The 19,648-nt window shown below is 31.5% G+C and overlaps 1 protein-coding gene across 1 annotated transcript; it reads right to left on the bottom strand.

The window, feature by feature from the left end:
- Positions 1-1,562: 1,562 nt before the first annotated feature.
- On the bottom strand, positions 1,563-17,723 carry LOC133330166 (uncharacterized). The gene is made up of 3 exons (XM_061538637.1): positions 16,475-17,723; positions 16,341-16,422; positions 1,563-1,710 (listed from the first exon to the last, which is right to left on the bottom strand). Exons 1-3 carry the CDS (start codon positions 17,704-17,706, stop codon positions 1,564-1,566), a joined length of 1,461 nt encoding a protein of 486 aa, XP_061394621.1. The 5' UTR covers positions 17,707-17,723; the 3' UTR covers position 1,563.
- Positions 17,724-19,648: the final 1,925 nt, after the last annotated feature.

The following is a 19,648-nucleotide window of genomic DNA, read 5'->3' as shown; positions in this document are numbered from 1 at the left end:
AATTTTGTATTTTATAAATTAAATTTTTTTTCATATTGTGGCTTGTTATGCCAAAGTCATATACAAAATGTGTGACTGTGTATGTAATGTTTTGAAAAATACAGAAAAAATATATTCTGAAATCCATTTATTTAAATATGAATTTTACAACATTGGTAAGAAGAAATGTATGACTTGTGAATGAATCTGTATGTAAATCAAATTCGCAACTCGATTTTGAAAAGTAATCCTGCCATTCCATTCATTTTTCGCGTTTTTAGTAAAGTTTTAAAATTATGTCAAATGCATTTGTTTTTATTTATTCTGGCATTATAGCCCAAAAGGTAGAGACATGGTGCATTAAAAAGTTGATATATCTGTCAAAATTTTCCTTATAATATTTCACATGAGTTCAGAACCATGAGTCCAGAACCTAAAAGATTCTACAATTTTTACAAGCTTTGCAACTTTTTACTCGAAAAACGTTCATTAACCCACAAAACTGGTAAAACATTGAACCAAATTTAAGAGCACGCAAAACAAAATGGCATTCTCTTTGTAAACTTTTTACTCGACAAATTTGTCCGAGTAAAAATGGTAAACAGGAATGCCAATTTCTGATTGGCTGTTATGTTGATTTTGAAGTATTGCCATCTAATTTTGGCATATTTACTAGATTTATACGGCGTTTACATTAGAACTTTTTACCGGGTTAACCTACTTTATGAGGATTTATTTGACATATATGCAAAGGAATTGGCAATTGAAACCCACTGGGTTAACGAAATCCGGTTAAATGTAAACGTACTATTACGTTCCCGAACTTTTCAAATTGTTTTATACTCTGAGAGTGATTTTGAAATGTCTCCCTTTTACTAGATTTACTATATAAAAAAGTACTGGAACAGACCAATGGTTGGCAACATTGCAAATCAAATTCAAGTAGAAATTACCCACTTTGACTACCTATTTATTGTGTGATGGGTATAACAATATAAGGTAACAGCAAATGTCGTTGTACAATAAACGCATGGCACAATAAATTTTAAGGTAGTCCATTTAGCACAGCTGATTAACTGTCAAAGTACGTAATTCCTACTTGAATTCGATGTGCAATGTCAGGCATAAGTCAGAAATATTTGTCAATTATATTTATGTTTATGTCAGCTATATTTATGCATACTGATATTATGTAGTTTATCAAAAAATTATGGCAAAACCAAGATTTACTTACGAATATTTTCTATAGCCATTCTGTAACTTATATATGCGTTATCGGTAAAATTAAATAAAAAACATATGTATTTCTCATGTAATATTTAGAATTTATGTCAACTACTTCATATCTGTCGTTAGGACTTAACGAATACTTTATTATGATCGGTAACTTACCAAACAGTTTCGTTAATTAACGAAACTATAAGCTTATGAAAAACATCGTCGAAAATCATCGGTAATACTGTCTTCGTCTTCGATTTGCCTATTGGTATCAAGCTGAATTATAAATTTAAATATAAATTTATTTATATAGTTACAGAAGTAGCAATAATAACAATATTATCTTAAAAGTAATATGCGTATATATTATGGGAAAAATCCGTTCGGTGTAAGAACAAGGCTAGAGTTTCCGCTTTTTAGAAGTCCTCGAAGAAGCGCCAAATCATCTGGAGAAAGAGCCCACCCACTTAATTGTCCAACTGACTGTAGTTCGGGGCATTCATTCATTAAAACCTAAAGTAAGTAAAGGTATACAATTATTAAAAAAATCGAATAACATAGTTATTTCGAGCCATTGTGTTAGTTATTTAATAATAATTAAACTTTAAACTCCTGAAACATTGATACCTAAACATGAGTTGTTTGAAAATACTAATATATATATATATATATATATATATATTGGCGATACTTCTTATTGTTATTGTGAATATTTTTAATAGACTTGTTTTTTTATACACAACGGTCGAATTTTGTTTGAGCCCATATTATGTTTTTGAGATTTTGCTATGAAAACACCAAAGTATAATAATAGAAGGTAACAGCAAGTGTTGTTGTACAACAAATGATACAACAACCATATGGAAATTTGTTGTTGTAAGTTATACTAGTGTCAACGTGATTTGATAGAAAAATGTATACAAACAAGCAAATTATCAACAAATTATGTTTATTTTGAAAATGTAATATTTTCGAATCCTTAAAATAAAATTGAAAACATGAATGAAAACCTATCAAATGTATATTTCTATCGCTATCGCTTGCACATCTTTCCTATAACTGAGCCATTGCCACATATATGTGTAACACATATGAAAATGCTGTGAATGGCGAGTTATTCATTGAAGAAATATTTGCTTCCTCAAACTTTCCCAGCAGGCAGATTGAGTAAATTGAATACGGGAGGACATTTAATAAAGAACAATTTCGAATTGTATGCGTTCCCAATTTTCCTGTTAGTTGGTTTTTAAAAACATAATGTGTAATATTCATATTAACACTAGTATTACGTTGGAATCTGCTGGGTTTTGCTGTTACCTTTTATAATTGTACCATGTGAAAGCACCAAGGTATATTAAGAAGGTAGCCGTATCAAAGCAGGTAATAGTAACATTAAATGTCACAACATTTTTTTTGTTTTTAAATTTGCCGTAAAAATAAATATAATTTCAAATAGAAATTGGAAACATTTAGAAATAAAGAACAAACAACTAAGAACAAGAAACGAATTGAAAGGAGACATTGGGATTTCTAAAAGAAGAGAATTTGGTGGTAAAGAAGACTACGGATGGAAACATGACTGATAAGCTGCCTATAAAAGCACCAACTTTTATAAAATGATCTGTTTTACTTTGAAAAGAAGACTCTTTTGGATATTTGGAAAATTAAATATGATATTTAAGTCGATAAACAGATCTTTTGATTTTATAAAAGCATTTTCCGGTTTCTATAAAATGTCCCATTAGAAATTTATTAAAATTTCTATTGGCCTAAGAAGAAATTTTGGTCTCTATAGCTCTTTTATCTTCTGAAAAAATACCATTTGTTATTATGTATGTAATGTAGGTCTTATATATGGTATGTTCCCGTACTGCAAGAATCTACGAGCTTTTACTATTTTTTTCGATATCATAAAGGAAAAAAAGTGTTATCGTAGTAAAAATAGTAGGGGAGAGGGGGACGCCTTTGAACACTTTTTTCTTTGAAGCCTTATAAAATTTTTTATTATATAATTTTTGGTATCTTTTAAGTTTTAATTAATAGGTACATATGTAACCTTTAAAATGAATATACATCTATATATATATATATATATATATATAAATGGAGCCAAAAAAATGTATACTAAAGCATCAATTGAGAACGGCTGGACCGATTTGACTCAAAATTGTTTTCAGTTGTCGGTAATTACAGTGGGAAGGTTTTTATGAAAGAAAATTTTGAGAAAAATCCGCGAAATTCTTGCAAAAATTATTTTAAAGAAACGGCTGGACCGATTTGACTTAAAGTTTCTGTTAGTAGTCTGTAATTGAGAGGAAAATGTTTTAATAAAAGAAAATTTTAAGAAAAATCCGCGAAAATGTTGCAAAAAATAAAATATTATGAAGCATATTTGCATTTCCACGAATTTAGTATCGAGCTATTATGATTGCCCCACGTCGTAGTTGTTATTTTGATAAATTTTGGGCAAAAATTGATAGCGTATCAATCCTTTAAGACTTCATTTGTCAATTATTGAAAATTTTGATTTTTTTTTTCAATTTGATTGACATTGTATTGAAAAATTTTTTTTTGTGAAAATTCAAAAATTAATTGAGAATATATCATTGAATGGACACGCGATCATTGTATGTACACGTTGTCCATAGAATGCACGTACATTTTGGGACAAATGCAGGGATGAAAATCAGAAGATATTCGCAATAGTTTTGATTCTAAGATCCATTCTCTAGATCATTTTCTTAAAATAAGAATAGAAATAGTTCCGTAAGGACACGTTGTTCTTTAAAGTATTTAAAATGTGTTACGTGACCCTTTTACGCCGCTGGGAGATGTTCAGGTAACTCCAACCAGCTCCGCCGCCTCTCATAAGGGGGGGTCCCATCCCGCATTCCCAGCACAGGAACGTACACAGTAACCTAGATGATAGGTTTACATCTACAAAAATACTAAATTTAAAACTTTCCAACTCCATCAAATCCAAACCCGTATGACCTATTTAGCCGCCCTCCCTACCTTGGTCAAACCTTTCCATCATTATCATTTTGACCCCTAATCCCGCTCCATAACATACCACTTACCTCACCTTTAAGTCCCTCCTTCCTTCTTCAATCAAAAGTCCATTATGTTCTCTTAATACTATTTCACATGTCTTTTATTACAAACAAAACTAAACCTAATCATATCTCCGCTATTTTTGTATATCCTATGTTTTCTATTTAATACTTTCCAGTTAAAAGTGATAATTTATTCATGTATGGAATTACTGTATAACAATTTCTGATTACTACGAGTAAATTAATTCTATTTATTTTTCTTATATTTATAGGTATTCCGAAGGATAAATCGAAAGGTCTGTTGACCCAAAACAAAATTCAAAATTGAAGTCAAATTTTATGGTCTTTAGAACCCACTAAAGAGTTTTAGCGCACGCCCAATTCACTGGACTACTGCGGGTAAAGCCAATTCCTAATCGTTCCTAATAGAGCTCTATTTGTAACTTTTAGGTGCTATGTATATAACCCAACTGTGGTTTCTAACAGTAATAAAAATTAACTCCAATATTATTATAAATAAATATCATTAAAAAAATAAACTAATTAAGATACAAATAAATATTCACTTAAAACCAACCTAGATACAAAATAAAACTAGTCACAAAAATATGTCATACAACAATGATGAACTATAAATTAAAAAAAATAATAAATAAATATAAAAATTAAGTCGTTAAAATTGGGTTTTACTGTCGTTTGAATTTAAATACTGGTATGCTTTTTGGTGGTGTGATCGAAATTCGTGGACGTTAGCTTCTGTTGTTACCGCTAACTTATACCATTTTTTCAGAGGTTTTGCTTTCATTACTTTATATATCAAACACACACCAATATTCAGTATTATTAAGTCCACGTAAAAGTTAATATGGTGCTGAGCACCGTGGTATAATAGAGTGAGTCTCCAGTTTTTCTGGGAGCAAAGGTCCTTAGTTACCGGGTAGTAATAATATAGCGGTACAATATATTTGGTTGGATCCTACCTCTTTTCGTAGTGTCACCGTTACAAATGCCGGCCTTTACTTATAACTCGGACTGTCCTTTTTATATGGTTAGTCCCTGCTTAATGTCCGACATTTGAAAATTTTAAATAAATCCGACATTTTCTGATTTTGTGAACATGCCATCTACCTTACTTGCTTCCACTTACAAGACGTGTTTTATTCATGAATGAATTAGGTTCCACTACTAAAAAAGTGGTTGGCAACGCGGTTCGCCATTTGCTTCACATCAACAAAGTTTCCTAGAGCTAATAGCACATTTTTTTTGTAATTTTATATAAAACATTTTATTAATCTATTTTTCTTTTCAGGAAAAAACATTGGATTATTCTCGGCCATAAGGTATAACGTCATCCGTGGACAAGTTGGCTGACTTTTTGTTATTACTTGGCCGAGAAAAACAAATGTATTTTTCCTGGGCTGTGATCATGGAGTAATTGGGTTCGGGGACAGTCGCGTCAAAACCCGGACGCACAGGAGGCTGCCCTGCCTTTATGGATGAATCCCAATAAAGGGTCATCCCAACGAAAAAGAGCACACACCAAATATTGTGCTAAATTACTAACACCACCCTGGCAAATATATACTAACCCCTTAGAACAAACATAATGGACACGGCAGGCCAAAAAAGGCATTACAGTGGCTTGTCATCCCGGGAGTGTCCATTGTAGCTACCTCCAGCTCCCCCAACTCTACCGCATAATGGGAGCTGGTGGAAACTCGTGGTTAGTGGCTACCTCGTAGGCGAAAAAAGCCACTTCCTAAGGCCCCTCCACGCAAAATTTTTTTTGCTTTCGACAAAAGACTGCGTTTAAGCAACCCCGCAACAAATGTTGCTATGGCACGGGAAATATCAAATCGGTGGTACCATTATATGGTGGTTATACGCCTAATCGTTGGCCAATGCCTTTGAACTTATAAACACAACACCTCTCATATATCCGATACCACAAATGTGTATCACAGAAAACTAATATACGATGCAATTTTCTGTGCAAAATTCATTAAGTTGATATAAAAAAGTGATGTTACCTATTCGTATTGAACTGTGACTATAAAATTGCAAATACCTTAATATATCAACTAAACTAAAACATAAAACTAACTTTTCATATTTTCTAATATGTAGATTCCTTAAATCGGTCGGGACATTTATATGGGAACAATGTTACAACACTATGTGATAGTAGGTTGCCCATGCTCTTAAAAAATAATGTACAGACACTCAGGTTGAAAAAAGGGGGTAAAAACTTCAAATATGTATGGCGCCTTTTTAATACGTTAGGCCAACTCTATGATTGGGTACCGTTATATGGGAGCTACCTCAAAGAGTGGATCAATATAGATACTTTCAGTACGATTCATTCTACCAAATAAAACAACCAAAATTATATGAGGGATATTTAAAGGCTTGGGCGAATAAAAAATTTCAGTCAAATACCGAATATTAAGGGATACCGTTATAGGGGAGCTATCCGAACACTTCGGTCAATATTGAAGTTATTAATTAGGGAGAGTATACCTACTATTAAATTAGAAACAATACCTTTAAAAGGGAACCAAGGTTTAACATTTTCAATATCAACTATCATATAAGTAGTATAAATATATGTGCAAATTTCTAAGTTGTATCTTAAATCATGTAGGTTACAAAAACTAGCTCTAACGTTATATGGAAGTCTTATAAATATACTGAAAAAATGAATTATATTCGAGAGTCAAACTTATATGTGCATTTAAATTTACTTTCCACGAATTCAATAATTCATAAACTTTTATTCACCGAAACTTTAGAAGACAAAAATAGCAAAATTACTCGCTCATTAACCTCAAATTGTAGATTTTCAGTACTGTAATATTACTTTAAGTGTGATCTGATAAATACCAAGATATTACACAAATTTTTACAATTCACCTTATGGTGGAGGGTATAAAAACAAACCTAGAACGACGAAAATTATGCATCAACAATATTGCTAGGCAAGACAACGTTTGCCGGGCCCGCTAGTGTGACATAATTAGACCTCGGATTTTTGCATATTTTTTATGCTTTATCCGATTGGACTCAAATTTTGTATTTAGGCGTTTCATGCTTTAATTGATCGATATTTGGGGTCATGTCAAAAATATGCAAAATATATGCAAAAAATATGCAAAATATGCAAAAAATATGCACGGTATGCTAGGTCGATATGCGATAAATATATGCAAAAAATATACAAAATATGCATTGTCGATATGCAAAATATGCAAAAATATGCAAAATATGCAAAAATATTCAAAATATATGCAAAATATATGCAAAAAATGCAAAAATATTCAAAATATATGCAAAATATGCAAACATATGCAAAAAATGCAAAAATATTCAAAAATCATATGCAAAATATGCAAAAAATGCAAAATATATGCAAAATATGCAGAAATATGCAAAATATGCAAACATATGCAAAATATGCAAAATATATGCACGGTATGCTAGGTCGCAATATTAAAGATAGAACTTTGAAATTTTGCACATATATTATTATTACTACTAGGATGTTTGGTATTGGAAATGGGATATATCGGTCCACGTTTTAGTATATTGCCATATAACGGTTATATATGTTTGCATGTTTTATACATATATTTAGCAAATATTTCTCGCATATCGACCTAGCTTACCGTGCATATTTTTTTGTATATTTTGCATATATTTTGCATATTTTTGCATATTTTGCATATGTTTGCATATTTTTGCATATGTTTGCATATTTTGCATATGTTTGCATATTTTGCATATGTTTACATATATTTTGCATATTTTGCATATGCAAAAATATGCAAAATCCGAGGTCTAGACATAATTTAAGCTTTATAAATATATTTTATTACTGTTTTAATGGCCGAAGTCAAAGTGTTCAAAACTGCCCCCTAGGGGGGGCAGCTTTGAACTAGGGTGAGTATTTTTGAAGGGCATGGTTTTTTACAGTGTTTATGTTCAAATATATATGTATTTTATTCATAGATATCAGAAATGCATTTATTTATTAAAAATATATACAAAAAGTTTCGAAAATTAAAATCAAAATTTATAAAAACATAAAATGACTTAAAAACAAAAATTAATATCGGGAAAAATACAGTTAATTTCATAATCTTATTAACCCATTTGAAATTTTGAGAAATCGAAGCCAAAAGTTAAAAACTCCGTTTTTTACTGGAGTTTGTTGCGCATGTTCAACGGTGCCCAACCTGTGGCATTTTACGGAAATTTATAATAAATTGTTGGAATGCAAAAAAAATTGTTTAACGAAAGAAAACTATCACCGAATTCTCTCTGCGCCCTTACAACCAAAAAATTAAAAGTTTACAATGGCACTGCGAAAACATGGTCACCCATGTACATTTTGTCGACAACTCAAAAAGGTAGCCAAAGTGGTTTACGCAGATAGAGAACAAGATTGCCATATACAAAAATGTGGTTACGTGTCGGAAAAATGTTAAAACGAGATTTTAAGAGCGCTGTTCAAAGGTGCCCCATTTTAAGAGCGCTGTTCAAAGGTGCCCCCCTCTGCCCTAGATTCTTGCAGAAAGGGAACAAATAAACAATCTTTGGGTCTTTTGTTATTCAATAAATCTTTTAGGCTTATATAAGAATATTTCCAGATCATATAATAGTTTGATCCATACAAAAATAACTTATTCTCGTCTGACAATGTGATAATTTAAAATTTATTTGTTTAATCCATATGCTTTTATCGAGTTCCACTAATTTTACTTGTAAGCGTTCGTAAAACGTAGTTTGGTCATTAGTTTAGTCCATCTTATTTAAGAAATAGACTTTAAATGCCGTGAAATGGCACGTATTGTAATAGATAGCTAAAAAATTGCCCTAATTTTGTTGTTGGAATATCGATTTTTAGCTGGTTTATTTCGAATTCGTCCCTTATCTCTTAAAGTAGAATTGGAATTGTCCTTTATTGATGGTTCTACACCTCATTTTTTCCTTTTTTTTAGACCCTTAATCTAATCACACACTCTGAATGATTTATTAATTTTCCAATTTTTGTATTATAATGTAAATATTTTGTCATAGAATTCATAATATTTATCTCCGTACCATATAATAGCTTAACCGAACCCATTTATGCAAAAAATATGAGTAATTTCCTCCTTTTATATATTTTTTTGTTAAAAAAATATATAATAACAATGTGTTTTCATAGTAAAATCTAAAACATATCATATGCTCTCAAACGAATGTCCACCACTGTATTTACAGTTATTTGTTTAATAACATGCTGTTGTTAATTTGTAAAGTTTGAATTGTCAAATAACAGTATATTTTTAGAGAAGGAATGATATTGCATCAAGGATATGGAAAAATTCCACAATAACTGGGACAAAAGATATTCACAGTAAAAATGTGATTAGGAGAAAATAACTTGTTTGGGCGCAATGTCAGGCGTATGTGGTTTATTACGTTCGAAATTATAAAAGGTAACAGCAAAACCCAGCTGATTTGATCAATTATAGGAAAAATGAGGAAACGATAGAAATATAATTTTGATAGATTTTCATTCGTGTTTTTCAATTTTATTTTGAGGATTCAAAAAATGGCATTTTCAAAATAAATATAATTTGCTTGTTTGTTTACATTTTTCTGTCAAATGACGTTGACACTTGTATAACTTACAACAACAAATTTATATGTGGTTGTTGTACAACAGCACTTGCTGTTACCTTCTATTATTATACCATGGAAATAACCCGAGCTATCCTTGTAAAGACCCATTTATAAAAAATATTTTCTTACTGGAATAATGTACTAATCACTTTTAATTAGGCAACAACAATATAAGTAGTTATTATTACGTATTTTTAGCGTAATATAGTGAATTATCTCGATTTAATTGCTGAATCGATCTGAATTTAAAAAAAATAAATTACTCCTCATGGTCGAAATGATGTGCTAAATCAAATAATCTGAAATACAACATTGCTTTTGCATCAAAAAATATATCACTTCTCCTTGTCTAACAATAAATTGAATGTTTGTTTAAATTTGTAATGAATATTACTATAATTTAAGAAGAACAATTCCTATTAGAATTATGAAAATATTGGAAGCTACGTGGAATTGGAAATATCAGCTGACTGCATCAAAAATACATCATTTCTCCTTGTCTAACAATAAATTGAAAGTTTGTTGTTGTAAAGACCCATTTATAAAAAAATATTTTCTTACTGGAATAATGTACTAATCACTTTTAATTAGGCAACAACAATATAAGTAGTTATTATTACGTATTTTTAGCGTAATAAAGTGAATTATCTCGATTTAATTGCTGAATCGATCTGAATTTAAAAAAAAAAATAAATTACTCCTCATGGTCGAAATCATGTGCTAAATCAAATAATCTGAAATACAACATTGCTTTTGCATCAAAAAATATATCACTTCTCCTTATCTAACAATAAATTGAATGTTTGTTTAAATTTGTAATGAATATTACTATAATTTAAGAAGAACAATTCCTATTAGAATTATGAAAATATTGGAAGCTACGTGGAATTGGAAATATCAGCTGACTGCATCAAAAATACATCATTTCTCCTTGTCTAACAATAAATTGAAAGTTTGTTTAAATTTGTTATGAATATTACTATAATTTATGCCATGTACAGACGAGCGTCGTTCGCTCTCTCATTCGTTGTTCGACCCCTAATTATGAAGTAATTACAATTACACCGACTTTTGTACGTTGTTCAATTCGAATCACTCTCTGAATAACCAAGAATTTTGTCCCATCCCTAACAAATGAGAGAATTTGTCGAAAATAAATTAATTTTGACAGCATGAAAATATTTATAAAATTTTCAAACTTTTTCAGTATTGTGGGCGTAACAAAGGTAAAAAATAAAAACAAATTGTTTTCACAACATGGTAGATTTGTTGGCTAATTATATTCCAGGTCAAAAATTATATATATTTGTCCATAAAAATGTTATTGCATTATATTTCAAAAAAACTCTAAACTGCAAATAAAAATAACTTGGCGGGTAATGTGGACCAGTATGTGTGGGTAATGAGGATCAGTAAGTTAAAGGTAGGTTGTGGATTAATTGTGATAAATATCAATTTATTGCACTCTTGGGTAACAATTAATGCAAAAATATATGGGTCCATGTTTTGGAATAGCCCCCTTTTAGGGGTACCACCACATTTGCGGTATTTTGAAGGTCCTTGCTTCATTATCCAACCGAGGCACCTATAATTTCGGATATCGAGTTTTCAGAGGATAGAATACCTCCTCGCATATTAAATGCGTCCTTGTTTCGAGCTCGTCCTCATGAAAATGTCCCACTTTTTTATAGTGGTCCACATTACCCGACATTGAATATTTTTATTTAAAAATAATTATCGGCTTCAAAAACGAATAAAAATTTAAAAATAACCGATTGTAATTACAGATGAACGTGTATTTTTGTTAAAGAAAACAAGAAAACCACATAACCTCTTTATATTCGAGAAAACAAAATGTTCGACTATATTACAAAATCGTTCGACTATTGTGCTAAACAATTTTCAAATCACACTTTTACAATCAGAGCTACATTTTTACCTACTAAATTTTCAACATTGCAATTATTTATTAAAAACCAAGTTTGATGTTTGTTTTCACCAATTGCGAAAACATTTATCAAGGCGGCATTGACATATTTCAAGCATTTTCTTAGATATGGGGTGTGGTCCACATTTGACGCATGGTCCACATTACAAGAAGTTACTCTAAAATTGAAAATGATGAATGAAAAGTAAAAAAATTTATAGTTTTTATATATGCAGAAGGTAGTCAATTTTGTAATCTACTTAATGGAATATGCATTTCTTTCCCTTTTGTTCCAATTTGCGTACAAAAGAAAATTGAAAACATGAATTAAAAGTAAATAGATATGGGTTCATACTATAGTCAGGAGAAAGAGAATTATTTTTTCTATTTAGATCCATGTGTGATTCACGTAAATATGTTACAATTTTTGTGTTAAACAAGAAACCAAAAGTGCTACCGTTGTGCGACTGCAGGGTTACCGTCCTGTAACACTGTTTGCAACTTTTTTAGCATTGTGCTACTTTCTTCCCTTTTTATGTATAAATTCCATGGTATAATAGAAGGTAACAGCAAGTGTTGTTGTACAAAAAACAACCACATGGAAATTTGTTGTTGTAAGTTCTACTAGAGTCAACTCATTTGACAGAAAAATGTAAACAAACAAATAATCATCAAATTATTTTTATTTTGAAAATAAAATATTTTCGAATCCTCAAAATAAAAATTGAAAAACATGAATGAAAATCTATCAAATTTATATTTCTATCGCTTCCACATCTTTCCTATAATTGAGCCATTGCTATATACAGTGGCTCCATCGAATAATCGGACAAGTTGTTGTCAGATATAATAATGCTATGTCTGCTTTTCCACAGGCAAATTTTTATTTGGCAAATACTGAGTTTGTAGGCGAGAGGGGTGCGAGGAAGAAAAACAAAAATTTGCCTGTGCAGAATTTGCCGTACTCGCAAATTCGGCTTTGCTCTGTTCGTTGAAAACAATTTTGTTGACATTTCCTTTTGAACCTATTCGCTTTACTGACACACAGCCGGCTTTTGTTTACAAACCTGTTGCTTTAATTTGTGCAAATGAAATTTAATTTTTAATTTTTGCAATTTATATAATAAAATATATATAAAAATAAATAAAATATTTAAAAAAAAATCTTTAAAATGCAAACATTTTTGACTTTTATTTTCTTTCTTTTGTATTTTGATTCGCAAATTTGGCAAAGTAAAATTTGCTAATGGAAAAGCAAGCGATAATTTCAAAAGAGAAAACAAAAAATTTGCCAAATAAAAATCTGCCTGTGGAAAAGCAGACTATACATTTCAAAAAAATTGTCTAAATGTTTAGTTTTTTTTTCGCTTTTATTTACACATTACTTACTTATATTTCTGAACAATACAAAAAAAAAACAACAACTTTCCTAGTGATAACAGTAAATTTCGTCAGAAAAACAAAATTAACTCAATTTATTGTGTTCAACGCAAAATCGGACAAAGCAAAGTATCAATGTTAAAAAATGCAAAAAATCGAGAAATTAACATTTAGTTGCATATTCTTTGTTGTAAACGCTTCTGTATTGATTTGGCAAAATTCTGGCATACCTCCGGCTCTATGGACTTCCACGATTCCAGTAAAGCCTCCTTAAGCTGTACTAAGGAGTTAAATTTTTATTCATACACTCTCCTAGCTAATTCTTCCCAATTTTCCTGTTGGGTGATTTTTAAAAACATAATTTGTCAAATTCATATTACGTTGGAATCAAATCAGCTGGGATTTGCTGTTACCTTTTATAATTGTACCATGTATAAATTCCAAATAATTTGGATTCGTCTACGTCGTTTTTTAGGTATTTCATGTATTGTCGGAACAGTTTTATTGACAAGTTATTCAGAGAGTGATTCGAATTGAACAATGTACAAAAGTCGGCGTTCGCTCAGTGTTTGTATGGAGAACTAAGTAATTACTTAAGGGTCGAACAACGAATGAGAGAGCGCACAACGCTCGTCTGTACATGGCATAAAAGTTAGGTTTTTGGTTCGATTACATTCTTTCTATAATAACATAGAATATATGTATAATTCTTTCAGAATGATATTTTTTTTCAAATAAATTTAGGTTTGCTACAGAAAATTTGTAATTCCCCTTCAGTTCTCCAAATTTCTACATACACAAGATAAATGTAACAAAACCCCAGATGAAATCATTAAAAAAATTGTTGTATTATATGCCATTCCACATTAAAAGTGTAAAGAAGAGTATAGATTGTGTAAAGAAGAGCATAGATTGTGGACAAAATGTTAAAAATGGCTTAATATTTAGTTTTTTTCTTATACGAGCAAAAGTTTTCGAATTGATTTTCATTTTAATTATACACGGCCCGGTCCGGGATTCTTGTATCGCATATTCAGATTTAGTGAAAGGTGCTTTTTGTACAAGTCGGCATCTTATTTTCAAATAAAGGAGGGTGCGGAAAGGGCAAGCACTAAGTGCCAAAATTACTTCTGTCACACCCTCTGCGATGATGAGGACTCAGGACTTTATACCAAGAATAAAAAATGTTTCTAAACGTATAGAACATGTTATGGACAAACAAGCTTCAGATATATTCAATTAACAAACGTATACAGTTAAAGTGGACATTGAGACAATTTTATTGTGTGAAAGGGAATATATCGCCTTGAGGGGAAGAATAGACTCCTGAATACTGTCGTTAGACCTAAAATGTTTGGAGAGTACACCCAAAAAATGCAACATACCCAGAAATCCCAGAATTCAAAACGAGTTAATACAAATAATTGGAAAGTACATCCAGAAGTCTAATGTTGAAGAACTGAAAAGTGCTGTATTATTTTCAGTTTTAGCGGATGATATAGTTTAATCCGCTAAAATGTATAAGATGTTTGAAAAGGTATCTAAAAAAGTCAAATAACGTTTTCTTTGCTACGTGAATTAGTAGGATTAACAGGAATTAATAAATAAACACAGTAATCAGTTTGGGTTTGGATCTAACATTTTTGAGAGGTCAAGGATATGACGACGCGGTTTTCTCCTAGAAGAGTAGACAGTTTTTAAATAGAAGGCAGGAATTTATCGATATAGAAAAGGTTTTCAAGGTTTTCATTTTGGATTTAACTGCCCAAAATCCACATCTTAGACACTTTTTTCAGATTTCCTCTCAAATATTTCGCTCAAACGCATAATTCATACCTGCTCATTTATGATAACAGCTCAGAAAATTGGCTCTTTTTCACTTTAATTTTTTAAACACAAGGTCTATTGTTTTGAATGCAATAAAATATGTAATAAATATGAATCTTCCTTTAAATGTTTGGAAGAAAGTTGAGATTTCATAGTTATTATAGCCGCAAATGATGTGTTGTCAAATATATTGACAACAGCAGAACTTTTAAATTTAATATATCTTCTTTTCCTGAACACATTTTGGAATTGCCACAAATATATATATATATATATATATATATATGTATAATAAAGAACAAATTTTATTCATACTAAACTTTCCTTTTGGGTCATTTTTTAAAACATAATTTGTCATAATCGTATATTAACATAAAACTGTTAAAATTTCTGTCGTGTGATTTTAAATTATGTTCGAATATATTAGGCCTGGAATATATTAGTCCTGGTTGAAGCTAACGTATTTTTGTGTTACCAATCGATTAACTCCGCAAATTACGTCTGGTCAAGGAAAAAATTGGTCGGCATATCCATTGAATTGGGTAAATTTAAATTATTCGTCACTTGTTCATATATTCCTCATTCATATTAGCAATACAATCCATAATTAATAAAATGAATGATTCGGACCGAATATTAGTTCTTGGCGATTTTAATATGCAATATGCGAAGTGGCTTTCATTGCCAGAGTCAGAAGCTCTTACTCCATTGGCATCTGATATAAATTTAAATCAATTTACTTTTGAAATTATTAGTGGATTTTGTGACATTAATCTCCAACAAATAAATAATATAGTAAATAATCATGAGAAAATCATTGATCTAGTCTTCGTAAATCATACAGCATATTTTGAATTAGTTAGAATACCTCCTATTTGTATTCCTGGAGATAATTATCACCCCAATTTATGTATATACAGGATTTTATGTTACTCTAAACAAATTTATTTCTCAATGTGTTCCTACTATTAGTACTAGAAACTCTGATAGACATCCATGGAATACACGTGAATTGTAAAGTATAAAAAACTCAAAAAATAAACTTTTTAGAAAATTTAAAAATCTGGCTCCTCTATAGACTATGATAACTATTCTGTCATTTAATCCAAAGTCATTTTATGAATTTGTTAATCTAAAAAGAAGTTTCTTCTAAGCCTACAATTTTAAAATACAATAACCAAGAATTTTCGGGTTATTAGAATAATATCTCTTCTATTATATCTACGAGTTCAGCTCCTATCATATTTTCAATTGCTTGGGATCGCAGGAATGTTTGGGATTACCTGTATTGACTGGATGGTTAAATTCGGCGCCAAGGTAAACCAGACATCCTCGAGTGCATAGAAATGATGCTGTATAAATATGCTATTAAAACGTACACATTATATTGATTCAATTTAGAGCCGGCAATTCTTACCTTACAATGTCATCATCGGTCAATGACACACTGTCAACTGCCAGCCTCTTTAATTGGTTGGTATTGCAAATAAGGGATTTTAGTGCCGTATTTGCAATCGGACTACTTAGCATCTCGAGCCCCTCCAGACGGGTAAAACGATGTTGATTTGGACTAAAGTAGGACAGACCTTCCATCATATAGCAGTCTAAGTCAATGAGTCCTGGACACATATTTGCCAAAATTCCCAATTCTATTTCACCATTACCCTTGATCATTGTTAGATGGTCCAAATAACGACCCGTTTTCTCTAGTAGGTTTAATAACTCCGAACATGAGAATTTGTAGATTTTTAGCTTGCGTAAAAATGTATTGGAGAGTGCAATTAAACAACCCGCTTTGGGTGTATCCAAATATAGCGATTGTAATTGTGGGCACGTTTTAACGATAATGCGTAATGTCTCCTCATCCGTTGAAGTGTCGTGGAGATATTTCAGTTTGCATTTGAAGTTCGCATCGACGTTGTCGTACACAAACTTTAACGCCGGCCCAACAAACGAATAGGTTGAAAGTGTCTCCACATTCGGACAATGCTCCAAAATCAGCGCTATGTCTGAATAGCAAATATTTTCCTCTCCCATCATTCCAACATCGATTATGGTCAAACGGTCCGCACATACACCTTTACTTAGGCTTTCGATGCCGATTTCGGTAATATCGGTCTCGCCCGATATATCCAATACTTGTAGGTAATGACAATGCTTGGCAATCACTTCCAATAAATCGTCATTCGCTATAAATGGCACATACAGCTTGGTGAGGTATTTACATTTCTTTACTATCTCAAACATATAGAACATATGCTCTTCCTTGACCCAGACCCCTTTGAGGTTAAGCACACGCAATCCTGTGCCTTGAGCCGCAATTACTTGTAATATCTTTTCGTTGTATGAGAATGGAAAGACCTCCGTTACTAGAAACGAAACACCACAATTAAGCAGCATCTGCAAACAAGTGAACCGCATATTCGCATCCAAGTAATTGGAACTCAGTATCACACGCAACAAGTCCTGATAAATGTTGGAAGTAGCACCGGCTAACTCCAGATATTCGTTAATGTCCACCATTACTATGTTGATGTCCATATCGACATCAGGGCCATATTTTGCATAGCCCAGTGTCGACACAATAAGATTTGCTAACTCTCCCAGAGCACTGTCGCTCAGCGAACGTACCGGGCACTTTTTAGCCATTTCTTTCTCCGCACAATAATTTTCCGTCTCCCCTCAACCCTTCTCCGTAACTGGCTGTTCTTATACACGAACTAGAATATGTTTGTCGGTGTAGTATATTGTTTGTAAACAAATTGTTCGGACACTTCTCTCTATAATGGGCTTAAGTATAATATATATATATATATATATATATACAGACGACGATACATCCATATATCATATATTAAAAAAAAAAAAAACAGCAAGAAACCACAAGTATTTACTGTTTGGTACTTTTGAGTAAAATTACATCACATCCTTTAAAACTTTTGAATTTGATGCATACAATAATGCAAAAACTTTTTGGAGCTCAAATCACAATTTTACGAATATATTTTTTTACCGCTATGCTGGTCGTATATATGACATAACTTCATACACTTGTTTCCGTTTGGACGAGCAAAAAGAACTGAACATTAAGAACGATATTCGCAATACAACAGGGCATCCCGATCGTCTGCTTACCAAAAATACACTAATTCGAAAACGAAATGAGACTGGACGCCACCGATAGTCTCAGAGAGACAAATGTGTTTCACCACCGGCCGAATACATATGCTGATCAATTAAGTAATCGAAAATTTGGTTTCCAACTAGAGGTGTTTTGCGTCGTTTTAATATCAAATAGAGATGATCAAATATTATTGCATTTGACAACAAAGATTTAAGTAAACATTATGAATTGCAAATCGAAATTTCCCTTTCCCTTAAGATACTGATTGGCAAATCGTTTATAGTCGGCATTCCTTATAACTAAGATTAAAATTATTAACATTTACTATAAAACTGCTGTGTTTTTCAATTAGGTTCCGTTAATATAAATATCTATGTTAAATATACATAAAAAGTATGATGATAAATCACAATTTTGCTGTTATTTCCCATTTATGTAAATGGACATATCCATAAAACACGCTTGGAATTATGGAAGGTAGTCTCATTTGTGAAATTGATAATGGTAATACTTTTTAATATCTATTAATTTCAACTAATATGAAAAATAAATTCCATTAAGTCTTCGGGTAAAAATGGTTGAAGCATATGCACGCATTCCGCTGAAAATCTATCCTACAGATTTTCATCCTTTTTACCCTGCAGCGTGGATCCGCTAATGCTAAAAAAGGTCCTTTCTCCTTGCCTTCCACAATGTTGCAGAGAACACAATAATAGTTCCGTTCCAGAACCTTAAAAGAATCTACTAATTTTACAGGTTTTGCTACTTTTTACTCGAAAACCGTCCCTGAACCCACAAAACTTGTAAAACATTTAATAGAACACAGAACGAAATGGCCGAGTAAAAATGGTAAACAGGAATGCCAACTTCTGATTGAGTGTTATGTTGATTTTGAAGAATTGCCATATAATTTTGGCATATTTACTAGATTTGCGTTCTCGAGCTTCACAAATTATTTTGTACTCTGAGAGCGATTTTGAAATGTTTCCCTTTCACTAGTTTTACTATTAAAAAATTACTGGAACAGACCAAATTACGCATTTGAATTTTATAAATGTAACTTGTCATATGCCGTTGTATCAGGGACATACGCAGGGAGGGGGTCCAGGGAGCCCGGCCCCCCGAAATGTATTTTCTTTAAATAAATTTGGGTTTGTAACATACATTTTTAAGAGTAAAATGTAAAATGCAATGTAACAAAATCCCAGATAAAATCATAAAAAGTTGGTACAGAGTATGCCAAACCACATTAAACGTGTAAAGAAGAACATAGTTTGTGGATAAAATATTAAAATCGCTTAATATGTTGATTCTTATATGTGCAAAAGTGTTCGAATTGAGTTGTTTTTCAATTTAATTATACCCGGCATCGCATATTCAGATTTAGCAAAGGTGTTTTTTGTAAAGTCGGCATCTTATTTTTAAATAAAGGAGGGTGTTGAGGAGGCAACCACCAAGTCCCAAAAT

Source organism: Musca vetustissima, unplaced genomic scaffold (genome assembly GCF_032173495.1).
Source record: "Musca vetustissima isolate MV318-11 ecotype Yass unplaced genomic scaffold, APGP_CSIRO_Mvet_v1 utg10898, whole genome shotgun sequence".
NCBI lineage: Eukaryota > Metazoa > Arthropoda > Insecta > Diptera > Muscidae > Musca > Musca vetustissima.
The sequence above is the reverse complement of the archived record's forward strand: the minus strand, read 5'-3'. Positions and strand labels throughout refer to the sequence as shown.